The sequence below is a fragment of the Ranitomeya imitator genome, chromosome 4, assembly GCF_032444005.1.
Source record: "Ranitomeya imitator isolate aRanImi1 chromosome 4, aRanImi1.pri, whole genome shotgun sequence".
In the NCBI taxonomy this organism is placed as follows: domain Eukaryota; kingdom Metazoa; phylum Chordata; class Amphibia; order Anura; family Dendrobatidae; genus Ranitomeya; species Ranitomeya imitator.
In genome coordinates, this window is record NC_091285.1 from 595,475,661 (window position 1) to 595,502,849 (window position 27,189).

The 27,189-nt window shown below is 41.6% G+C and overlaps 1 protein-coding gene across 5 annotated transcripts in view; it reads right to left on the reverse strand.

Annotated features, from left to right (window-relative positions):
• The window catches only part of UNC5D (unc-5 netrin receptor D), a 968,940-nt gene that overhangs the window by 71,907 nt on the left and 869,844 nt on the right, over positions 1-27,189 (reverse strand). For all 5 annotated transcript variants that reach the window (XM_069766508.1, XM_069766506.1, XM_069766507.1 and 2 more), the window contains one exon: positions 10,046-10,195. In XM_069766508.1, the coding sequence (XP_069622609.1) occupies positions 10,046-10,195 (150 nt within the window). The remainder of the gene's footprint in view (positions 1-10,045; positions 10,196-27,189) is intronic.

The window sequence follows — 27,189 nt, forward strand, 5'->3', positions numbered from 1 at the left end:
TAAATGTAAACTTTTAACTTTGAAGTAATAAATATGTCTTAAAACATTCTCTCTCTCTCATTATTTTGGCATTTGGCAAATATTAATAATTATGTTAATTTTATTTGGCCTAAAATGCGAAAGATTTATTCTGATTTCATGTCAGATATTAAGAAAAACATGCAGATGTATATTTTTATATTTCAGCTGTGCATGAAAAGAAAATATAACAAGAAGCCTTGAAGGCTGCTTTAAAGGGAATCTTTCTCCAGGTTTTTGATACCGCAGCAGCATGATGTAGAGGCAGAGATCCTGAGACCAGCAATGTATCAATTATTGGTCTACTTGCTGCAGTTTTGATAAAATTACTTTTTTTTCTGCTGCAGATCTATCAGTTCTCCGAATGCTGTGATATGTATATTCTAGCCACCACACCACTGATATGCAGTTTCCTGTGTGCACTGTGCATACGAAGAAAGCTCCCAATCAGTGGTGGGGGCGAGCTATACAAAGCTGAGTATAGCGGACTACATGGCAACAAGATTAGCAGCAATAATCTCTTGCTAATATAACAGTGACTTTATCAAGGCTAGAGCAAGCAGCCCTGTAAGTGACACATCACTGGAATCAGAGTCACTGCATTTTGTTGCTCTCTGATTAGATGACAAAAAACAGGTGATAGACTCCCTTTAAAAAATGTTGATGGGAAGTTATTTCCTTTAAACTTACAAAATTAAAATTTTATTCTGAACTTCAAGACCGGAACTACATGATGCCATATTTTCTTCCAACTATATTTGTGGCTCTATGGATACCAGATGTTATTGCCTCCTGTTAGGCCAACCCAATGATTGAGTAGAGTGGTCATGGATGAGTAAATCAACCTAACAGAACACAACTCTGTACACATTCATTTCTGGTGGAAGAGATTGCTGCTAAGTTTAGATTTCCTAGAGTATTGAATCCAGAAAATGCCACGTTATGAAGATCTTCTTGATGCTCCTCACTTTCATGGTTTACATAACACATAAACGATAAGCGATGTTTCATAAGAATATCAGAAAATGATCACTTACTATCTCTTTATGAAAAGGTAAAAGGAAGAAACCTCCTAAGTTGAAAAGTCTCCGCTGAGCCGGTAATACAGGGTGATTGATGTTTTTGTGAAGTGAGTGAGACTTATCGAGCCTCAAGTATCAAGTAAAAAAACTGTTTGAAAATAGTGATACCTTTTTATTGGGTCGACTCTCAAGGTCTGACATAGGCTTCTAGGAATTAAACCCTCAAGGCCTCAGCTGAGCTACTTCACAGATTTCTTCTCTTTAAAGATTAAGTGAAATAGAGAAGCTTTACAGTTCTTGTACTCTTTCTGGCCACACCAAGATAAAGTCGAAACCTTAACCCTTTGTTGATAGCATGACTTTTTTAAGGTTCTATGTCCTTTGTTAAGCCTGAAATGTCTAAATTACATGAAACCCAGATCAAGTCTTCATATATAAAATTGCCTTCTAGAAAAATTTGAGTAATTACCCCGAAAGATCCATATTAAAATGAGGTAAGGTACAATAGACTTATTTAAGCTTAGCAAAGCGTGGAAATTATATTATGATGAAAAGTTACAAATGTCAGTGAAAAAAGAACACACTCTGGATTTTAGAAGTGTAGTAGGCGCCTATGCTTATATACTGCCTCATTGGCGCTAATTGTATATGTGTCCTAGTCTGATATAAGCATACTGAGTAAGGGTAGGCTCACACTTTGGGCATTATATTTCCAAATTTATGCCAAATATATATTAATTTGGCATTTTCTAGTTAGTATCAGCATAGGTATGCATTATATTACCCTTCTCAAAGCGTAAATGTAAGTTTAAAAACTTTTGATCTGTTCTAAAACAATAGAGCAGAAGTACTCAGCGAAGTGCTGTTTTCCTCCAAAACTGATCATGTCCTAAAATGATAGAGCATAAGTACACATCCAAGTGCTGTGTTTCTCCAAAACTGAACATGTCAAAAAACGATAGAGCAGAAGTTCTCAGCCAAGTGCTGCTTTCCACCAAATCTTAACATGACATAAAATGGTAAAGCAGAAGTACTCAGCCAAGTGCTACTTTCCTCCAAATCTAGAGGGTAGTCAGCTGTACCCACAGGAATTTTGCAAGAAGTGTCTTTTATTGTACAAACAATAGTCATACACCACAGTGTTCAATATAGTTAATAATCGGTAGAGCAATATATAGCGTTACGTTATAACCCAGCCTGGGTCTTTATCAAACATCGATACAATCGAATGTATAGAGGGTAGGAAAGCTGCCTGGTGAGCTTTTGAAGAACCCTGGCCATTTCTCCATATGCCCTCCTCTTGGATAGATACCAAGGACACCATACCCTTCTTCAAAACCTCACCAGGCAGCTTCCCTACTCTCTATACAACTGGATTTAACGATGTTTGAGAAAAACCCAGGCTGGGTCGAAACGTAGCCTTATATATCACTCTACCAATTATCAACTATATTGAACACTCTGGTGTATGAATATTGTTTGGACAATAAAATACACTTCTTGCAAAATTCCTGTGAGTGCAGCTGACTTCCCTCGATTTGCCTATTTGTGGTTCTCCTACAATTATTAATTTGAACGAATGGTCTCATGCAAAATATTAATAGATCGTTGAGGGCCTCTGTGTCGAATCCCACTTTATATTTGTTTGCTGAGGGTAATTGTATGGATCAGTATTGTTTCATGGAAAAATGCTGTAGAGCCAGCGAAACGGAGCAAGGCTCATTCTCCCCTAGTATAGACACCGGAGCAGATGTGGCATAAGCTGGCGAGTGACGAATCCTGTCAGTGGCTAGAGTCACACAATCGTATTTTCTCTCATATGAGGAAATCAGTATTATTATACTAATCTCACTCTGATCAGTGTTTGACCAGAGTGTAAACCGATTCTCTCGGATGATGAGAAGATGCAAAAAAGAGATGTCTCCATCTTCTCCATTTTGTCAGTCGGTGAAAGTCAGACCTCACTCAGATGTCATCCGAGTTCGGTCTAATTTATTCCACGGACTCATTGACTTGAATGGTTGAATGTGTGATTCGATTTACAGATGCAAATCATGCATGGTGCCATTTTTTCCTTGGACAGATGGGGGGTCCCTCTTTAATCCCATCGCATACTGAGCTGAGATGTTGATCGTGTTGTCATGCTGTTTGTGATGGCAATTCATGGCCAAATAATGGCCTTAAAGCCTTCCAGCTACAGTGGCCTGTTCAGAAGTAATCAACATTTAGGTGGTAAAAATAAACTTTTTCACCCGAGCGTGTACGGGAGATCTCGAGTAACGAGTATATTCGCTCATCCCTAATAATCATTGAAACTTCGAAAATTGCACATTTTTAAACATTTTTATCAAATTTCTGTCATTTTTAGAAATAAACGCAAAACATATCGACCTACCTTTACCATTATCATAAAGTATAACGGGTCACGAAAAAACAATCTTAAAGAATTGTAAAAATTGGCTTGGTCATACCAAATTGGCTCTGTATCTAAGGGGTTAAGTTCCATGGGACCGCTCATCCCTAGTCACCACCAAATACTACAATCATCTAAATCCGATCCAATAAAATTCTGCAATCTAAGATGCAAAACACAGCACAATGGCATTTTCAGTAAGGTTTTGGTGCATCGTTTATGCCTTTTTTATATTGGTTTTATTTTTTTTGCACTTTCGCATTATGTATATTTTTTATCTAAAGTGTTTTCACATCTTTTCACCTTTTTGTCCATTTCATGGTATGAATATCTGCTTAATGTAGTCTCTACATTGTTGGACGCCGATGGCAGCAACGGGCTTTGGAAAGAATGCCATAATCGAAATCACGATGTAATTCTTTCATGTGTTTGCTAAAATTGCTGCCATTTTAAAAAGCAAAGCTAATACTTCTTTATTGTGCCTACATTAGGCTTGTCACAGCTTGTGACAGGCGGAATGGCGGAATGTGATATAATATGTATGTTATTTAATTCTTGTTACTAAAAGCGCCATAAACACAGAAAAATTCAGCCGGCTGAATACATTACAGTGAAAATTCCTTTCTCTTATTCAGGAGTCTAAGATAAAAAGACTCTTCATTGCTTCAACCCCACAGTAAACCATAATTCTGCGCGACCCTTAAAATGCCTCTGAGTTTTGAAAACTAAGGCCCCGTTCCCTAAATCACCGCAACTTCTGTACGCCATTTCTTCTCGGCGGGTTTTATGATACTTCAGCATATCACTTCCCTTTTTATATACTGTGCTGTTATAAAGTAATGGTTCTTTCATCTGCATTTTATCTCTAGGTTGTAAATTTTAATAGTTACTTAGGTCTACGGCTCTCATGGAACTTTTAGCACTGTATGAATTGGATACACCATAAAGATTAATGCCTAAGAATCTACATTGTTATAATGCCTCTCTCACTTTTCATCGCACCCTGAAGTTAAATTTTATGTTTGGGAATAGGATAGATTTTGACTTGTAAAGGTACGTGGGAAGAAACAAATATATGTATGCCATGCATTTTATTGGAAGAGAGTCAAGAATGGCTAGCTCTACGATAGCTTCTCAATGGTGCTACCAACGTTTATGGTGGGGTAGGGCTTTTTCAGAGGACATTGTTTCGCCACTGTATATTTGAACTGTGATTGAGGCTAATACTAAAGAAAATTAATAAAAGGGATCATCCCGTTTAGAAAACTAATTTCGTAATAACTGATTTAGAAGCCATCCTCATTTCTTGGCATAGTAAACAGTAGCTCGATCATCTCTTAGCCACATTGGGGAGTGATTACAAAGAGCGTCTCTGACTGCAGACGACGTGTCCTGTCCTACAACATACAGTCACCTGACTCATTGGCACTATGCAATTCCTATTTTCCCCTATGGTGGCGCTTGCAGGGAAATTAACCACCTTTTGTTGGATAGCTTGTATTTTGCTTAAATACTATTTAGGAGAACTAGAGGGTTTATGGTAATATTGTATTATACTAATTAATAAATCAGTAAATTAAATAAAGTTTTAGTTATATTAACTTATATTGTTATACGAATAAAAAAAGAATCTACATTTTTTTAATAGGAAAACGCATGCTGTGCTAATATTGCATATATATAGTCAACGGATGGACACATATAGCACATGCTTCACACCCCCCGAACACATACATCCTGGAAAAGAAAGTGCCATCCTCAAGTTCCATAGATTAGCTTAGATCATATCTATCTATCTATCTATCTATCTTTCCATTTATACTATGCCTAATGAATACTGTATCTGTGAGGGGTGACAGAGACTGGCATATGCCCTCACCCCTAACCCTGCTGTTGTCTTCGGTCAAAAACGACCGACCTTGAACTTCAATATTCTTTAAAATATTCAATATTCAAGATGCGGCTCTGAAACCCGTGGCCGACTGACCCATCCTCATTTAAGTCAATTAACCACAAGTTTCAGAACCGCATCTTGAACACCCCCAAAAATACCAAAGTTCAAAATCGGTCTACCCAGACCGAAGACAACAGCAGGGTTAAGCACGTCCCGTTGAAGCTAGTACTAAATGATGTATGTTCAAAGTGTATATTGTAGTTAAATGCCATATCTAGTGCTGTTTAATGTTGAAGGTAACTTAAGGAAAGAGCAGTACCTTAATTGAGACACTAGATGGGGCACAGTAGGATTAGGTAATAGAAGTTTACTATAGTTACTAGTTAATACAGGAGGGGCCAGCTTTGGTTAAGACAGGAGCATTTCCTGAAAGTGTTCAGTGAAGACAGGGAGCTGATACAGCTCAGAGGGGCCAGGGAGCCCCAGGCATCCCGAAGGGCTTAAGAGCCTGGGACAGTGCAGCAGCACCGCAACGTTTGATGAAAAGGGTCCAGCCGTCCAGTGCCAGCAGGTCAGAGAGCTACAACCTAGGAATTGCAGCAGGATAAAGACGCCGGTCACTCCAAGATGTGGAAGCGTTCTACGTGGGCAGACGCCCTTCTGTCTGAAACAAAACAGACTAGGGAACTCCAAAGAGTAGTCATGCTGAACAGGGGGGGTGCTGCAATACTGGTCGGTACGTCCTGGGGACACCCTGGGAGAAATAACTGAAGACACAGGGAGAGAAAAGGATGTGAACGATGCCGTACTCTGTGTTGATGCTGTAACTAATGTGAATGTGCTGCGACTGGAATCAAGTAAAGTTCCTCGATAAAAGTTTGAAATGGACTCTGTCTCTTTGTGCTCAACAACATCAACAGCCAATGGGACCCTGATGGTGCAGAGGGTGCAACAGAAGGTATGCAAGAAAAGGGACATTGTTTATATGTGTCAGGAGGCCAGAGCATGCTTAACCATATATTCTCAGCCACAGCAACGGCCCTGGCTCTGCACCTCACATATCTATCCACAAAGAAAGTTTGGAACCTTGAGATTTAACCTGAAAACGCACCTCTTCAGAATCACCTAAACCTCCAATTAACCCGCTGCCACCTTACAATCACTGGAGCTGATGCAAACCCGCAACCTACAGTCTCCTTCTTCTTTACCCTATAGATTGTACTCCCATGAGGGTAGAGTCCTCTCCCCCTGTGTAATATGTATGTGCCGCTCTTAACATGTACAGAGCCCTGGATTTAATGGTGCTTTAAAAATGATAATAAACATAATAATAATATTGAAAGAAGCAAAATCCTGATCAGCACATCCTAAGTGAATGCTGTGAGGACACTCTGGTGCTGGGCGCATGACCGCAAACAGGTGATCTGCATACATGCAGTCACGTGATGACTAGATGGATGCAGCGTCGCTCAAAGCAAGTGTAGTGAGTGAGGCCAGACACAGTCTATTCCGAATTTGGCCGGAAATATGCAAATTATATACTTACAGTCACATGACCGCCCGCTCCCAACACAGGAGAATCCTCATAGCATGAAGTGCCCGCGATGTGAGGATTCACAAGTCTATAGTCACATAAAGTGACTGCAGACTTGTAACCTTAGGCTAGACAAGCCCTTTAATTTTCTAGGCTTTCAGTCTGGGAGAGTCATAAGTGCTATAAATGGTCAGGGTCCATTCACAATGAATTTAAGTGATAAGTATCTTAATTTCATAATTATGGTCTATGCAGCAGCAATTCTTACATTCAATGTTTGCATATTTCATAGAGCATTACAGTACTGCTGTATTCTTTGGATGGTATCTATCTATCTATCTATCTATCCATCCATCCATCCATCCATCCATCCATCCATCCATCTTTAGATCTAGTATCTATCTATTTATCTAATGGATATGTTACATGTATGTAAATTAGGTTGTTCCTACATAAATCACGGCTCTCCACCATATGCTGTAATTATTTAGCAAAAACTCGACTGTCGATGAGCAAAAATGTTGCACATTGGCGAATAAAACTTTTTTTTGTATTTCAGCTATCTGGAGTGCTGCCTATATTTTTGTATTTTCCTAGCTATCTCTATCTCTATCAGTCTATAGGTGTATGCATGTAATGAATCAGTCTCTTGCATCCTGTATCCCTTGTTTTCAACTGTAAGTAAGCCTTTGTCATTGTCCTTGACTCATCGAGGAATATTTAACTTGCTAAATGAACTAGATTTCTAGTGTAATTATGCCAACAGAACATTTTCATGACTTGCACCATATTTATTATATGTTGTAGACACTTTTTAGGATTAAGGGACATAGCCTCATTGAAAGTGGGGTGACCTGCTGAGAAAGGGGGATTGGCTTCACATGACACATGTTCCAAAACATGCATCAAAATTATGGAGCACATTTTAGGCACAAAGTAAGCCAACCACTAGGTGGCATAAACTCATGCCTTGATTCATCAAGACCGGCAGTGGCATGCTGGAATCAGACACCCCTAATATATTAAGAACGTTTAATGAATCAGGAGTGATTGACAAATGACAGGCACCCCTGTGTGCACCTCTCCAAAAATCTTACTTCAGTTGGAGACAGCAGTAAGATTTGTGGCAAAAAAACATGACGCAGGTAGTCATAAAGGTGATGATTGAAGTTTGCCATTCCCCAGCTTGGCTAATATCTGTGGAGATGGGCAAAAATAATGTAAGAATGCCAAAAATTGCAAGATTTTTAGCCCTGCCTCTCCAAAATTGTGAAACTTTTTAAAGATTTTTGTGCCAGAAGTTAGGTGTAAAAGTTTTGATGAACTGCGCCTTGTGATGGCATTTAATCTTAATTATGCAAGATGTATTTTTTCAGTAGGTCAACACACATAAATGAACAATAGTCTTAAGCTTTAGTCACACTAAACGACTTACCAACGATCACGACCAGCGATACGACCTGGCCGTGATCGTTGGTAAGTTGTTGTGTGGTCGCTGGGGAGCTGTCACACAGACAGCTCTCTCCAGCGACCAATGATCAGGGAATGACTTCGGCATCATTGAAACTGTCTTCAACGATGCCGAAGTCTCCCTGCAGCACCCGGGTAACCAAGGTAAACATCGGGTTACTAAGTGCAGGGCCGCGCTTAGTAACCCGATATTTACCCTGGTTACCATTGTAAAAGTAAAAAAAAAAAAAAAAAAAAACACTACATACTCACATTCTGATGTCTGTCACGTCCCCCACCGGCGTCCACAGGGTTAAAACTGCTTTCGGCAAGAGCGCTGCTAATGCACGCGCTGCTGCCGATAGCTTCCCTGCACTTACTGTGTCAGCGCTGGCAGTAACAGCAGTGATGTCACCGCTGTGCTCTGCTTTACGGCCGGCGCTTAGTAACCTGATATTTACCCTGGTTACAAGTGAACACATCGCTGGATCGGCGTCACACATGCCGATCCAGCGATGACAGCGGGTGATCAACGACCAGAAAATGGTCCTGATCATTCCCCAACGATCTCCCAGCAGGAGCCTGATTGTTGGTCGCTGTCACACATAAAGAGATCGTTAGCAGGATCGTTGCTACATCACCAAAAGCGTGACGTTGCAACGATATCGTTAACGATATCGTTATGTGTGACTTCAGCTTTAGTCTGAACTTTATCTCTTGAATTGATGTTTGTGAGTTGTTGAATGGCTGTTGTTTACCTCTTTCATCAGCTCCTACGGGCTGTTTCTGCTATCTTTGGAGGACAGAGACGCAGAGTCATTAAACAATCAATGCTTGTTAATATGTTGCTCTTCAAATATGAAGGACAAATTATGGATGATTTTTGAATACTTGAGCAATGAGAAATTACTTTCTTACACCTTCCTCCAATCCTGTGAAAAAATGCCTGAATGAGAGCTTTGAACTGTAAAAGAAAGACTTGCTTCTGCTTTGAGAGACTCTACATGACAGTAGTCATGGCATCATGTCTCCCATTAAAGAATACATGCAAAGCTGCTTCATTGACCAGCACTAAACCCTCAAAGACATTTGGAGAATCCAGGTGGAGACAATCAGGTCAACTGGACACATATCTTAATGGACTGTCAGCTTACTAAGCTTGTCTTTATCTCCTTTCTATGGATGTCCAACCAATGGCAGGGTGCCACTGTTGGAGATAGTCAGCGGAATGCTGAGTCTGTAATTTGCATCATCTTAGTTATTTGATGGGACTGTGCTATATGTTTTTGACTGTTAGTCGTTCAATAAAGTATTGCCACGCTGTTATACCCTATGTCTTTCTTGGGTCCATAGTTGTAATGTATAGGCACTCTACCAAAAAAAAAACAATTTGAGTGTTACATTTGATCCAAGCATCTAATACTATAAGACTCTGGCTTCCATACTTGTCCTGTACTCTTAGATCTGCTGACACCATCATCTTCAGTCTGAGACTCTCAGGGATGGGATACTTCTGGCATCAGACGCAGATGGACTCCGGAGTCTTTAATAATCATTACTGCTGTTCATCTGATATCCTTCCAGCAGCACTAAATGCATTAGCTATTAATCAATGAGTATTAAGTAAAAAAAAAAGTCTAGATTGTTGTTCACCAAGTCTGCGGCACGTCAAGAGAGAAAAGATCTATAGCAGCAAAGACAAATGGTTCTCGTACCTGACATGCAGTAAATGGTTTGATCCTCCAGAGGAAAGGAGGGATGTCGAGAACAGAAATCTGGATGCTGAAGGTATTCCCCTTGAAATGAAGCAACTTTGGTTCTTCCAGCAGCTGTCCACCTTGATGCCTCTCATCAAAAAGCACTTCCTGCAACAGGAACGGGAGAAATCAATAAGAGGACAAACCCACTGGGCTTTATAAAGTGCCTGAGTGGCGTTTGGTATAATGTCATCTTCCTTACCAAGCAATATTAAAATGATCATAAAATGGCTGGAAAGACAAAAGACGGATGCTATTAGTGTCAGGCACGGCCACATTTTACTCTGGCTGTCTTTTTTGCTGTAATGGAATGCCGGCAGAATTCTAATAACCGTCTCATGTATCGCCGGCACACCTCCGGCACCTGCAGCCCTGACTACCTCAGGTAATGGCCGCTGATATACTTCACAGATGATTGCTTTATAGGAGGATATGAACAAAAAAAAGAATGGAGGGCACCATCAAAGCATAATACCAGCAGAAGGGGGTCAACCCTAAGCCTGACATAAATAGAGTACAGAAAAACAACACGAAGCGTCAAGCTATACAGTAGGGACCACCACTCAAAATAATGCAAATATATACATTTTATTATGTCAGCCAAAGAACACCACACAATTAAAATCAATTAAAACCTAACTTGATCATGGGTTCCAAAATGGAAACCACCCCCCTGGACATGAATGTGATAGTAAATGATGATAGATGAATACATTGCAGTAAGTGGTAAACTGCAAAAACAAATCAGGAAATGTATCCGTCATATACATAAACACATAGAGAAAATAATATCCCAAATAATGTGTAACAAAAAATCCTCAAACCATAATACACCTAACAAAACACCACTACTGAATTGATCATATATGAATATAGTAGTATGGTACAGCAACAGGGAGATTAATGAATGACGATTTACCCAGGAGTGCCCAAAACAGAAGGGACAATAGTCCCTAAAAGAGTCACATACAAATATAGATGTTATTTGTGGGCGACAATCATCCACCCAGAACACATATACAATCTGTCTCAAGGGGCTACTGTGGGCAAACACATGGATGTTGTCGCCCATAAAAAACATCTATACTATATTTTTGTAGTGACTATCTGTCCCCTTTTCATTTGGGTACACTGAGGTAAACCATCATTCGTTAAATCTCTCTACAGGTCACACCTTTGTCATGCAATGATCCAGGTGGTAATTTGCAGTGTTATGTGGTTCATCTATTATATAAGATACTTTGTCCATTTCTAATCTTACCGCTGTTTGTGCCATACCAACATATATATATATGTGATCGAGATTGGGTATAGGATTTTGGTGAGTGATTTGAAAAGTCCATGAACTTCAACCTGTAGATATTTATATATTTACTTCCATTGAATTACATAACATCTTAAATCATCCTCCTTTATCCCTTTATCCCATCCAAAAATAAAGAAATTAATAATATTTCATATTATTAATCATTTTTAAAATATAGGCATATTTGTATTAATATTTGATTGATTCAAAATGTTAATCAAAATAAAAAATCATTGAACCTATATGGTAAACAATATACCGTAAATACAAAATAGTTGAAATGCCAAAACCGCCTGTTAATTCATTTAACTTGTCCAAAATAAGGAAAAGAAAGAATAATCTACTATATAATTGTCTAAGGGTCACTTCCGTCTGTCTGTCCATCCTTCTGTCACGGTTATTCATTCGCTGATTGGTCTCGGCAGCTGCCTGTCATAGCTGCCGCGACCAATCAGCGACGGCCACAGTCCGGAAAAAAATGGTCGCTCCTTCCTCCCCGCAGTCAGTGCCCGGCATCCACATACTCCCCTCCGGTCAGCGCTCACACAGGGTTAATGGCAGCGTTGACCGCGGTGTAACGCACTCGGTTAACGCTGCTATTAACCCTGTATGACCAACTTTTTACTATTCATGCTGCCCATGCAGCATGAATAGTAAAAATACCTAATGTTAAAAATAATTAAAAAATAAAAAATAGTTACATACTCACCCTCCGGTGGCCCCCCCCCCGGATCAGGAACCGGCCTTTTCCGCTCCGCGCGACGCCCCGGTGACCGCTGCATGCATTGCAGTCTCGCGAGATGATGACGTACGGTCTCACGAAACTGCTATGTCATCATCGCGCGAGACCGCAATGCACTCTTGGGACCGGACCACGCGCCAAGCATAGGGAACCGACCGCTTCGATCCAGAAGCTCCAGGAGGTGAGTATGTAACTATTTTTTATTTTAATTCTTTTTTTTTAACAGGGATATGGTGCATACTACGTGACTCTGTGCTGTATACTACGTGATTGGGCAGTATACTACATGGCTCTGTGCTGTATACTACGTGACTTTGCTGTATACTACGTGTCTGGGCAATATACTACGTGGCTGGGCAATATACTACGTGGCTGGGCAATATACTACGTGACTTTGCTGTATACTACGTGACTGGGCAATATACTACGTGACTTTGCTGTATACTACGTGACTGGGCAATATACTACGTGGCTGGGCAATATACTACGTGGCTGGGCAATATACTACGTGACTTTGCTGTATACTACGTGACTGGGCAATATACTACGTGACTTTGCTGTATACTACGTGACTGGGCAATATACTACGTGACTTTGCTGTATACTACGTGACTGGGCAATATACTACGTGGCTGGGCAATATACTATGTGGCTGGGCAATATACTACATGGCTGGGCAATATACTACGTGGCTGGGCAATATACTACGTGGCTGGGCAATATACTACGTGGCTGGGCAATATGCTACGTGGCTGGGCAATATACTACGTGGCTGGGCAATATACTATGTGGCTGGGCAATATACTACATGGCTGGGCAATATACTACGTGGCTGGGCAATATACTACGTGGCTGGGCAATATGCTACGTGGCTGGGCAATATACTACGTGGCTGGGCAATATACTATGTGGCTGGGCAATATACTATGTGACAGGGCAATATACTACGTGGCTGGGCAATATACTATGTGACTGGGCAATATACTACGTGGCTGGGCAATATACTACGTGGCTGGGCAATATACTACGTGGCTGGGCAATATACTACGTGGCTGGGCAATATACTACGTGGACATACATATTCTAGAATACCCGATGCGTTAGAATCGGGCCACCATCTACGGTAGTTAAAATATAAGCATATTTATTTCTGCAGTGTCCATAAAAGTGTGGTAAACACCGTAAGGAAATAAAAAATAATGACTCTTGGAAGAAGAGGGAAAAAAAAGAAAGCGGGATATGAAAATTCACTGTGTGATTAAACAGTTAAAATAACCATTACCAAAAGTAATGTTGGCATTACTTACACTGGGTGATTCCCTACAATACAGCTCTGGCAAAAGTTAAGAGACCACCACATCAAAACCCTGTCATGTGCAGCCCAATCTCCAGAACTGAACCCCATTGAAAACCTCTGGAATGTAATCAGGAGGATGATGGATAGTCACAAGCCATCAAACAAAGAAGAACTGCTTGAATGAAGCAGTGTGAAAGACTGGTGGAAAGCATGCCAAGACGCATGAAAGATGTGATTAAAAATCATGGTTATTCCACAAAATATTGATTTCTGAACTCTTCCTGAGATAAAACATCAGTATTGTTGTTTATAAATGATTATGAACTTGTTTTCTTTGCATTATTTGAGGTATGAAAGCACTATTGTTGTTTTTTTTAATTTTGACCATTTTTCTTTGGCAGTAAAAAAATACAAAATGTATTCCTTGGAAATTCAGAGACATGTTGTCAGAAGTTTGTAGAATAAAAGAACAATTTACATTTTACTCAAAAATATTCCTATAAAGAGTAAAATCAGACAAACTGAACATTTTGCAGTGGACTCTTAATTTTTGCCAGGGCTGTGTATGGGAGATAACACGGTTATGGTCAGGCTGAGATTTTCAGTGTTTCAGAGATTTGCTTGTTATTTGATACAGTTTAGGATAGAAGAATTTGTTATCCGTGGTCCTCAACGGCAGCGCAGGTAAACCTACCGGGGACTAATAAATCTGAGAAGGTACAAAAGCTGCAGTGAAATAGCGCACTTAGCTCTGTCTGTCTGTCTGTTTTATGTTATTCATTCTCACACGACAAACATAATGTTGTAACCTAATCACAGCCTCATACCATTAACTAGATTTCTGCAAATTGTCTGAGGCAAGGGCTTTCTATATCAGCTAAATGTCAGCATTTTATAGCTATTATAGAGCTACGGAAGCATTATTATAACCACAAAATCACAATGTAAATTGTAGCATCAAAGGGAATCTGTCAGCACCTTTTTGCTATGTAATCCAAGCTCTGTAGGGGCAGAGAGTGTGATTCCAGGGATGTGTCACTTATGAGGCTGTGTCCTGTTGATGTTAAATACTGAATGTGTGAACTTGACCCACTGTTTACCATACAGGTTGCATAGCTTAATATTTTGATAGATCGTATCTTTATGGACACTGCAGTACCAAATATTCTTTTGTTTTAATTTTTATTTCATTTCCTTGTTTTCGGAAATTGTAAATGGGAGAGGTGCTGTGATCAAAAAGGCAATTTTGTCAATACAACTTATATTATTTACAGTCTTTACAATATTTTAGGGTGTAAAAAAGAGAGATGAAATCCTGCAATCCCAATGTAGCGTTACCCTTTTATAAATCACTGGTGAGGCCACATCTGGAATATGGGATCCAGTTTCGGGCTCCACATTTTGAAAAGGATTTTCAGGAGCTAGAGTCAGTTCAAAGGCGGCAACTAGATTATTACAAGGGATGGAAGGGCTCTCATATGAGGAGAGTTTGGACAAGCTGGGCATGTTTAGCCTAAAAAAACTCACAGGGGATTTAATTTATATGTACAGTAGAAATATACAGCTCTGGCAAAAATTAAGAGTCCACTGCAAAATGTTCAGTTTGTCTGATTTTTCTCTTTATAGGTATATTTTGGAGTAAAATGTAAATTGTTCTTTTATTCTATAAACTACTGACAACATGTCTCCAAATTTCCAAGCAATAAATGTTGTATTTATTTTCTGAAAATAAGAAATGGTCAAAATAAAAAAAATGCATAGCTTGCAAAAAAAAAAAACAAGTTCATAATCATTTAGAAACAACAATACTAATGTTTTAACTCAGGAAGAATTCAGAAATCAATAATTTGTGGAATAACCATGATTATTAATCACAGCCTTCATGCGTCTTAGCATGCTTTCCACCAGTCTTTCACACTGCATTTGGGTGACCTTATTCCACTCCTGGTACAAAAATATAAGCAGTTCTTCTTTGTTTGATGGTTTGTGACTATCCGTCATCCTCTTGATTACATTCCAGAGGTTCTCAATGGGGTTCAGGTCTGGAGATTGGGCTGCTCATGACAGGGATTTAATGTGGTGGTCCTTCATCCACACCTTGATGGACCTAGATATGTGGCATAGTGCATTGTCCTGCTGGAAAAAACAGTCCTCAGAGTTGGGGAACATTGCCTGAGCAGAAGGAATCAACTGTTTTTCCAGGATAACCTTGTATGTGGTTGATTCATACGTCCTTCGCAAAGATTAACCTGCCCAATTCCAGCATTGCTTAAGCATCCACAGATCATCACCTGGTCGTCTAATGGTTAGAGGGAGACCTGGAGAGGTGTACAAGCCACAGTGTCTTGCACCCACTGTGAAATTTGGTGGAGGATCGGTGATGATTTGGGGATGCTTCAGCAAGGCTGGAATTGGGTAGGTTGTTCTTTGCGAAGGACGTATGAATCAATGATACAAGGTTATCATGGAAAAACAGTTGATTCCTTCTGCTCAGGGAATGTTCCCCAACTTTGATGACTGGATTTTCCAGCAGGACAATGCGTCATGCCACAGAGCTATGTCAATCAAGATGTGGATGAAGGACCACCACATCAAAACCCTGTCAATGGCAGCCCAATCTCCAGACCTGAACCCCATTGAAAACCTCTGGAATGTAATCAAGAGGATGATGGATAGTCACAAGCCATCAAACGAAGAACTGCTTACATTTTTGCACCAGAAACAGTGTGAAAGACTGGTGGAAAGCATGCCAAGACGCATGAAAGCTGTGATTAAAAATCATGGTTATTCCACAAAATATTGATTTCTGAACTCTTCCTGAGTTAAAACATTAGTATTGTTGTTTCTAAATGATTATGAACTTGCTTTTTTTTGCATCATTTGAGGTCTGCAAGCTATGCATTTTTTTGTTATTTTGACCATTTCTCATTTTCAGAAAACAAATACAAAATGTATTGCTTGGAACTTTGGAGACATGTTGTCAGTAGTCTATCGAATAAAAGAACAATTTACATTTTACTCAAAAATATACCTATAAAGAGAAAAATCAAACAAACTGAAAATTTTGCAGTGGTCTCTTAATTTTTGCCAGAGCTGTATGTGTGGTCAGTACAAAAGACTGGCACATGACTTATTCCTTCTAAAGTCCATACTAAGGACCAGTGGCAATCATTATGAGTGGAAGAAAAGTGATTCCGGCAGCTAAATAGGAAAGGGTTCTTTACAATTAGAGCAGTCAGTATGTGGAATGACCGACCACAGGGGGTAGTAATGACAGACACTATAACAGCTTTTGAAAAAGAGCTGCATGATTTCCTCAGTAAACATAACATTGTGGGTTATAGTTAATTAGTGACAAAATGTACAATTGGTGGAGAAAAGTTAAACTTGATGGACCTACGTCTTTTTTTCAACTTATGTAACTATGTAACTATAAAAGCATTCATCATCGTCAGCTCATATCAGACGCACTAATAGTAATCATGTCAAAGTCAGACTGACAGATACCAATGTTTCAATGTTTTGATCAATAATAATTGTACTTGAGAGTGTAGAGTTTCTGTCTGATTGCCTCTCACTGCGTGACCCACTTGCTGCATGGTCCAGGCTAGACAGTAATTAAACTCATTGGCCTGTGCTGTTACCGCTAGGCCATCTGCACTGCATCAGTATGAAGTAATAAGTGGGAACAAATGGCCCTAGTAGGGTTTGGGAGTGAGCCCATGGAGGTGCTGACTGGGAGAATGTGGTAATGGTAACCAGTGAGCTCAATTCACGATTGAAGGAGGGATATCGGTGTGCAACGTGGCTAGAAGTTAGTGTTACACCATTGCCCGATATCTTTCTTTCTGCTTCAGGAAAATGCATCCCTGTGTGGATTTCAGGAGAATGAGAAATACTATGCAAGGAGTCAATGCTGCCACCACCCAGAAGTCAATGCTAGCATCATCCCTCAGAAACAACAGGCTCATCCCTACCTTAGAGGAAAGGTTCCTAACAACAGTTTTTATAAAGCGTAATCTCCGGTCTTCCCAAGACCTCCTTCTCCATTCCACACTTATTCGTTCCTCATCCAAGTGCCTCCAAGACTCCCATCCTCTGGAATTCTGTGCCCCAACACGTCCCATTATCCACCACATTCGGATCCTTCAGATGGAACCTGAAAACCCATCTCCTAAACAAAGCTGACAGCCTACAATAACCCCGCTGCCACATCAACACCACCAAAGCTACTGCAACCCCAACCTACCGTCTCATCCTACATCATCCTGTAGAATGTAAGACCACAGGGGAAGGTTCTCTTCCCTCTGTACCAGTCTGTCATTGTTAGGGCTGTTTACTGTCAATTATATCTGTATTTTGTACTTAACCCCTTCTCATGTACAACACCATGGAATCAATGGAACAATATAAATAAATAATAATAATAAAAAGCATTTCATCTATTAAGAAAATGACCTATTTCATGGCAAATCAGGGGGAAAATCATCTGCCAAAAGTCAGCATTTCCAATGTGTCCGTTATCTTATGCAGAATTAGGCATCATATTTTTGCTATAATATCTTCTGTGAAAAGAAGCATGACTTGCCCATGGGCATGCTTGCCATGTGTTGCCAACTCAGAGGTATAGCTCCAACAATAAATGATTTGGCATCTAAAATAGTTTCCACTTTTCAGAGACGGCAAGCTACAAAATCCAATTAGTTTTTTGTGGCTGTGAACCCTTACAATCTCTTGTTCTTGAGCAATAGAATTTACAAAATCTTTCTAACGTATTTCAGAATTTGTGAATTGAAAGTCAATGTAGGCCAACAACAAAAGGACTGAAAAGTATATATATATATATATATATATATATATATATATATATATATATATACACATATACACCATTTAAATTAAATGCAATGAGCTGGCAAAAGTGTGTGTTTTTAGCATACACCTGAATTATGGTTCCGTGGATCAAAAATATTGAAGAGGAAAAATAAACTTTCACAACAAATTATTGTTATATTGTCGTTAATGGGGTTTTTTGGTCTTCTGCTTTCTCCCCAGTATGTTTTTAATGATGTTTAAATAAAGCAATTTTTTTCTATATTTGAAGCAGTTATTAAAATTGTCTCTTATTAAGATGAGCAACAAGATATTCATTCAGTAATGTGGTGTGTGCTATGTGTTGTATTAGATATGTTCCCATAGTTCTGAAATTTCTTTTTTGATATTCTGATAAAAGTCTTCAGACATTCCTTATGACTGCAGACTTTTGAATCCTGAAAGTGTGTGGTGCACACGCTGTCAAGATTCCCCAATGCCAGCGAGAGCAAGCTGTCACATGGCTGCAAGAATGCAATTTGCATACTTTTTGCCACATTCCAACTAGACGTATCTGGCTTCTCTCAACACAAGTGAACTGAGAGAAGCCAATTAAGTCTAGGCAGCATGTGACCGGATGTGTTCAATTTGAATACTTGCGGTCATGTGACCACCCGCTCTTTCCGTCAATATTGGTGAATCCTAACAGCGTGTGCACCGAATACTGACGGGATTCAGACGTTTTCAATCACATAAAGTGTCTGCAGACTTTTACTAGAAGATCAGACAATGACTTTTAATGAAAATATAAGGCAACATAATTACAGGCTCAGACTATATAGGATTTGTTTGCAATCTGTAACCCTTGAGAAACATAGATGTGCATAGGTGCTGTACAAATAAATAAAACAACAGGATATTTTCAACTTTCAGCATAACTTGTAAAATTATTCCATTTTTACTGAGATAATCTGTTTTTTAGGATGAAAAAAGTGTTAAAAAGGGCTGAAAATAAGACTTGCTTATCTACACAGTAAACAATTTGTTAGTCTAATTAATCTTCTTGCTTCTCTAGTAAGCGTGTGCAAGGTCATCGGAATACATTTGTTTCAATAGCTTGCCAATATGATTTCTTAGAAGTGAAGCTATTCTAGGAGTGAAGACAGCTGTAATACATTACGTGTGTCCCCATGTAGTCAGCGTATACTCTGTAGGCACGGTATATGGAGAAAATGGGGCCTGGATGTGCAGTGGAGCACTGGCTGCCCGCAGGAAGGGACACAGAGGATCCGATGCATAGATCATTTTCGGAAAGTGAGCAATTGCCATGTTTGACACTCTCATTTTAGTATAAGAACAAAGGCAGAGAAGTGGCTTTGATTTGTCCTTCATCCGATCAACCTGACGAGACTGAAACTTTGTCCTTTTGTCTCCGATTAAAATGAACGCAATTTGCAGGCTCTAAAAAAAAAAAACGTTCCTTCTCTACTTTCACAGTCTGTGCTCTCCATACCATCGCTGATCATTATACCGCTGCTCATTCACAGCGGTAGGACGAGGAGGACATCTTCCTGCTCCAGAAGTCTTTCTCATTGCTTAATTTTAATGCCCAATTTCTATTTCCCAAGTATAAATTAAAGAGAGATCGTGAAAGTAGAATCATTGAGAGCAGCCCTGTGCGTGAAAGTTTATCAGGTATTATTTCTATCTAGAGGGCAACCATCCTCTATACGCAGAGGGACGTTATGTGTGAAAAAACAAAATTCAAAGTCGCCTCGTTTATTAAGGACAACATTGTGGGAATGGTGGCACACAGCGAAAGGCACATTATTGGCGTCACTTCTACGAGTTATACTATCCTGAAAAACTGTGTCGCACAAAAAGTCTCATTTGCAAATTTTAATCACAGACTCGCTGATATATTGCACAGTGTCAAAATTTGTTAGAATCCATGTGATCCTGTGACTTTTCATGCTGTGTAAGACTGCCGAATCTCATCTTGGAAAAATAAATGTGTTTTGCTTTGTGCTAAAGGGAACTTGTCACTTCAGATAATGGCATTTACCTGCAGATATTGGGTTAATACTGCCTGGCCACTTTAATGGAAGTGCAGATACCGGACTGGAGAAATGAATTGAATTCCTCCCTGGAGTCGCTGATTTTCAGTGATGTGGGAGTACCCGGATAGGCTACAGTCAATGCTAACAGCACCTCTCTCTATACTGTGAGCAGCGACCATAGTATGTCCCAACATTTTGATTTATAGCGCATCTGTGCAGAATAAGAAGTCAATCAAAGTGCTGGTGCGTGTTTGCAGCTTTAGAAGGAGTGGTGCTGTCAGCAATGATAGATACTCAGTGCACTCCCACAAGAATGAAAGGTGGCAGATCCGTAAGGAATTAAGTTAATTTATTCGGACTCCCATGACAGCACTACGAGAGAGGGGATCCGTCCTTCAGGAACAGGAAACCTACAGATACAAAAGGGCGGCACCTCTCCCCATGCATCAGTTGGTTTCCTGTTCCTGAAGGGACAGGATCCTACAGATGAAATCTCGTAGGAATGGATCCCAGGCCGGCCGGCCGAATCAGGTAGCGGGGGGGTCTCCTATCTCGGCCGGTGCGGAAGACCCTGGAAGACGTCACGGTGGTCCTGGCTGGACTGCACGTCAGTGACGTATGCAGCAGGGAGTAGAGTCTGGAGGATTCCTGATCTCCTCTAGCGCCGGCGCCGGTAAGTATAGCGCTCCTTCGTTCCATGCGGCGGTGCAGCGCGGTGGTGAGGTAACGGTGTCAGGAAGGGGAACGCTGCCCGGAGCGCTGCTGCGTGCTCTTTGGCGTCCTGCACCGCTCTCAGCGTCTGCTGGAGCGTTTCCGGGTGCGGTGACGTTGGGGGGGCGGAGTCAGCAGGCGCTTCCGGGTCACTGGGTGACTGCGCATGCGCAGTTCATCCAAGATGGCGGCGCCCATCGATCCTGAACGCCGGATTCCTCACAGACTGCGCTGACCCCCCAGCTGCAGCCTCATCAGCAGGAACCAATGAGAGTGGCGCCAGGCAGCCTGCTGACCGGATCTGAGGGGGATTTAAGCAGGAGCTGGGTTTAGAGCTCTGCTTTTGGCCACATCTGCATCATGGAGAGAGATGGTGAGAGGCAGCTTCAGCTGCCGGATGAGGTACGACAGAAGCCCACGGAGAAGGAGCATGCCAGAAGTGACCAGTCCAGCCGTAAAAGCTCATCCAAGCAGGGATCTAGAGCATCGACTGGCAAAGAACCCCCTCGTTTTCCGGTACCTTTTTTTTGGCGTACGCTGGTAAGTGATCTACGTGAATGTTCACTCAGTGATGCGGGCCCCTTATACTTTGTCATTCTAGAGGAAGAAAAGTGCAAAGTCGATACATAAGGAGTGTGCCCTGTGTGAAGTCCCTTTACCAGATTCTTACCCTAAAAAATTGTGCGCCTCCTGTATACAACAGACGGTGAGGTCTACAGGAGTAGAGGGGTTGAGTGACATCAGGCTAGATAGATGGTATCACCCTTATTGTCCTCCCCTAGGTAGCGGAAGAATCTGCTTCTACGGCTAATCTACGGGAGATGATCCGTATGGAAGTAAGGGAATCCCTGCGGTCTCTGTCCCAGGCGGGAAGTTCAAAACAGAGAGCTTCGGTGATCTCTGATTCTTCGGAGGAAGATAAGGAGGAAGGTTCTAATGGCTCAATTCTCTCTTCCTCATCATCAGAAGAGGACTCTGGCCGATTCTGTCTGCCTCTGGACCGGGTGGATAAATTAGTTAAGTCAGTCAGAGGTGTTATGTTTGCTAATGACAGGTGTTATGAAGGCAATCCAGAAACTCAGTGTGCTTAGCGATCAGAGCGCACACAGTGATCTGACAAATACCCAAAAATACAAGAACGAGCTCTGAGACGTGGAAACTCTGTAGACTGCACACCTGATCCTATCCTAAACACAACTAAAAGCGGCTGTGGATTGCGCCTAACAACTACCTAGGCAACTCGGCACAGCCTAAGAAACTAGCTAGCCTGAAGATAGAAAAATAGGCCTGACTTGCCCCAGAGAAATTCCCCAAAGGAAAAGGCAGCCCCCCACATATAATGACTGTGAGTAAGATGAAAAGACAAAACGTAGGGATGAAATAGATTCAGCAAAGTGGGGCCCGATATTCTAGGACAGAGCGAGGACAGTAAAGCGAACTTTGCAGTCTACAAAAAACCCTAAAGCAAAACCACGCAAAGGGGGCAAAAAAAAACCACCGTGCCGAACTAACGGCACGGCGGTACACCCTTTGCGTCTCAGAGCTTCCAGCAAAACAAAAGACAAGCTGGACAGAAAAAAAGCAACAAAAAAACAAAAAGCACTTAGCTATACAGAGCAGCAGGTCACAGGAACAATCAGGAGAAGCTCAGATCCAACACTGAAACATTGACAAGGAGCAAGGATAGCAGCATCAGGCAGAGTTAAGTAATGAAGCAGCTAACGAGCTCACCAGAACACCTGAGGGAGGAAGCTCAGAAGCTGCAGTACCACTTGTGACCACAGGAGTGAATTCAGCCACAGAATTCACAACAGTATCCACTGAATTATTATACTGTTGTGAATTCTGTGGCTGAATTCACTCCTGTGGTCACAAGTGGTACTGCAGCTTCTGAGCTTCCTCCCTCAGGTGTTCTGGTGAGCTCGTTAGCTGCTTCATTACTTAACTCCGCCTGATGCTGCTATCCTTGCTCCTTGTCAATGTTTCAGTGTTGGATCTGAGCTTCTCCTGATTGTTCCTGTGACCTGCTGCTCTGTATAGCTAAGTGCTTTTTGTTTTTTTGTTGCTTTTTTTCTGTCCAGCTTGTCTTTTGTTTTGCTGGAAGCTCTGAGACGCAAAGGGTGTACCGCCGTGCCGTTAGTTCGGCACGGTGGGTTTTTTTTTGCCCCCTTTGCGTGGTTTTGCTTTAGGGTTTTTTGTAGACTGCAAAGTTCGCTTTACTGTCCTCGCTCTGTCCTAGAATATCGGGCCCCACTTTGCTGAATCTATTTCATCCCTACGTTTTGTCTTTTCATCTTACTCACAGTCATTATATGTGGGGGGCTGCCTTTTCCTTTGGGGAATTTCTCTGGGGCAAGTCAGGCCTATTTTTCTATCTTCAGGCTAGCTAGTTTCTTAGGCTGTGCCGAGTAGCCTAGGTAGTTGTTAGGCGCAATCCACAGCCGCTTTTAGTTGTGTTTAGGATAGGATCAGGTGTGCAGTCTACAGAGTTTCCACGTCTCAGAGCTCGTTCTTGTATTTTTGGGTATTTGTCAGATCACTGTGTGCGTTCTGATCGCTAAGCACACTGTGTTTCTGGATTGCCTTCATAACACCTGTCATTAGCAAACATAACAGTACAAGGAGCCAAACTAATGATTCTCAATAGAGGGAAAGAAAAAGTTCTGACATTATTTATTTTTTTTTTCTCTGCTTTGTGTTCACATTTTTTTTTTTCCCCTAGACATTTGGGTGATTCTGGACACAGGTGTGGACATGGATATTCAGGGTCTGTGCTCTTCAATGGATAATCTCGTTATAAATGTACAAAAAATTCAAGATACTATTGATCAGAAATCTATGTTAGAACCAAGAATTCCTATTCCTGATTTGTTTTTTGGAGATAGAACTAAGTTTCTAAGTTTCAAAAATAATTGTAAGCTATTTCTGGCCTTGAAACCTCATTCTTCTGGTAATCCTATTCAACAGGTTTTGATTATTATTTCTTTTTTGCGCGGCGACCCTCAAGACTGGGCATTTTCTCTTGCGCCAGGAGACCCTGCATTGAGTAGTGTCGATGCGTTTTTCCTGGCGCTCGGATTGCTGTACGATGAGCCTAATTCAGTGGATCAGGCTGAGAAAAATTTGCTGGCTTTGTGCCAGGGTCAGGATGATATAGAAGTATATTGTCAGAAATTTAGGAAATGGTCAGTACTCACTCAGTGGAATGAATCTGCGCTGGCAGCTTTGTTCAGAAAGGGTCTCTCTGAGGCTCTTAAGGATGTCATGGTGGGATTTCCTATGCCTGCTGGTTTGAATGAGTCTTTGTCTTTGGCCATTCAGATCGGTCGACGCTTGCGTGAGCGTAAATCTGTGCACCATTTGGCGGTACTGCCTGAGGTTAAACCTGAGCCTATGCTGTGCGATAGGACTATGACTAGAGTTGAACGGCAGGAATACAGACGTCTGAATGGTCTGTGTTTCTACTGTGGTGATTCCACTCATGCTATTTCTGATTGTCCTAAGCGCACTAAGCGGTCCGCTAGGTCTGCCGTCATTGGTACTGTACAGTCCAAATTCCTTCTGTCCATTACCTTGATATGCTCTTTGTCGTCGTTTTCTGTCATGGCGTTTGTGGATCCGGGCGCTGCCCTGAATCTGATGGATTTGGATTATGCTAAACGTTGTGGGTTTTTCTTGGAGCCTTTGCGGTGTCCTATTCCATTGAGAGGAATTGATGCTACACCTTTGGCCAAGAATAAACCTCAATACTGGGCCCAGCTGACCATGTGCATGGCTCCTGCACATCAGGAAGTTATTCGCTTTCTGGTGTTGCATAATCTGCATGATGTGGTCGTGTTGGGGTTGCCATGGCTACAAACCCATAATCCAGGATTGGATTGGAATTCCATGTCGGTATCCAGCTGGGGTTGTCAGGGGGTACATGGTGATGTTCCATTTTTGTCCATTTCGTCATCCACCCCTTCTGAGGTCCCAGAGTTCTTGTCTGATTATCAGGATGTATTTGAAGAGCCCAAGTCCGATGCTCTACCTCCGCATAGGGATTGTGATTGTGCTATCAATTTGATTCCTGGTAGTAAATTCCCTAAAGGTCGATTATTTAATTTATCCGTGCCCGAACACGCCGCTATGCGTAGTTATGTGAAGGAATCCCTGGAGAAGGGACATATTCGCCCATCGTCATCACCACTGGGAGCAGGGTTCTTCTTTGTAGCCAAGAAGGATGGTTCGCTGAGACCGTGTATTGATTACCGCCTTCTTAATAAGATCACTGTTAAATTTCAGTATCCCTTGCCATTGTTATCTGACTTGTTTGCTCGGATTAAGGGGGCTAGTTGGTTCACTAAGATAGATCTTCGTGGTGCGTATAATCTGGTGAGAATCAGGCAAGGAGATGAATGGAAAACTGCATTCAATACGCCCGAGGGTCATTTTGAGTATCTAGTGATGCCGTTCGGACTTGCCAATGCTCCATCTGTGTTTCAGTCTTTTATGCATGACATCTTCCGTGAGTATCTGGATAAATTCCTGATTGTTTACTTGGATGACATTTTGATCTTCTCAGATGATTGGGAGTCTCATGTGAAGCAGGTCAGAATGGTTTTTCAGGTCCTGCGTGCTAACTCTTTGTTTGTGAAGGGATCAAAGTGTCTCTTCGGTGTGCAGAAAATTTCATTTTTGGGGTTCATCTTTACCCCTTCTACTATCGAGATGGATCCAGTTAAGGTCCAAGCCATCCAGGATTGGATTCAGCCGACATCTCTGAAAAGTCTGCAAAAGTTCCTGGGCTTTGCTAATTTTTATCGTCGCTTCATCTGTAATTTTTCTAGCATTGCCAAACCATTGACCGATTTGACCAAGAAGGGTGCTGATTTGGTTAATTTGTCTTCTGCTGCTGTGGAAGCTTTTCAGGAGTTGAAGCGTCGTTTTTGTTCTGCCCCTGTGTTGTGTCAGCCAGATGTTTCTCTTCCGTTCCAGGTCGAGGTTGATGCTTCTGAGATTGGAGCAGGGGCGGTTTTGTCACAGAGAGGTTCTGATTGCTCAGTGATGAAGCCATGTGCTTTCTTTTCCAGGAAGTTTTCGCCCGCTGAGCGTAATTATGATGTGGGCAATCGAGAGTTGCTGGCCATGAAGTGGGCATTCGAGGAGTGGCGTCATTGGCTTGAAGGAGCTAAGCATCGCGTGGTGGTATTGACTGATCATAAGAACTTGACTTATCTCGAGTCTGCCAAGCGCTTGAATCCTAGACAGGCCCGTTGGTCGTTATTTTTTGCCCGCTTCGACTTTGTGATTTCGTACCTTCCGGGCTCTAAAAATGTGAAGGCGGATGCTCTGTCTAGGAGTTTTGTGCCCGACTCTCCGGGTTTATCTGAGCCAGCGGGTATCCTCAAGGAAGGAGTCATTGTGTCTGCCATCTCCCCTGATTTGCGGCGGGTGCTGCAAAAATTTCAGGCGAATAAACCTGATCGTTGTCCAGCAGAGAAACTGTTCGTCCCTGATAGGTGGACTAATAAACTTATCTCTGAACTTCATTGTTCGGTGTTGGCTGGTCATCCTGGAATCTTTGGTACCAGAGAGTTAGTGGCTAGATCCTTCTGGTGGCCATCTCTGTCACGGGATGTACGTACTTTTGTGCAGTCCTGTGGGATTTGTGCTAGGGCTAAGCCCTGCTGTTCTCTTGCCAGTGGGTTGCTTTTGCCCTTGCCGGTCCCAAAGAGGCCTTGGACACATATTTCGATGGATTTCATTTCTGACCTTCCCGTTTCTCAAAAGATGTCAGTCATTTGGGTGGTCTGTGATCGCTTTTCTAAAATGGTCCATCTGGTGCCCTTGGCTAAATTGCCTTCCTCCTCTGATTTGGTACCTTTGTTCTTTCAGCATGTGGTTCGGTTGCATGGCATTCCTGAGAATATTGTTTCTGACAGAGGTTCCCAGTTTGTTTCAAGGTTTTGGCGAGCCTTTTGTGGTAGGATGGGCATTGACCTATCCTTTTCCTCGGCTTTCCATCCTCAGACTAATGGCCAGACCGAACGAACCAATCAGACCTTGGAAACATATCTGAGATGTTTTGTTTCTGCAGACCAGGATGATTGGGTGTCCTTTTTGCCATTGGCTGAGTTCGCCCTTAATAATCGGGCCAGCTCGGCTACCTTGGTTTCTCCATTTTTTTGCAAT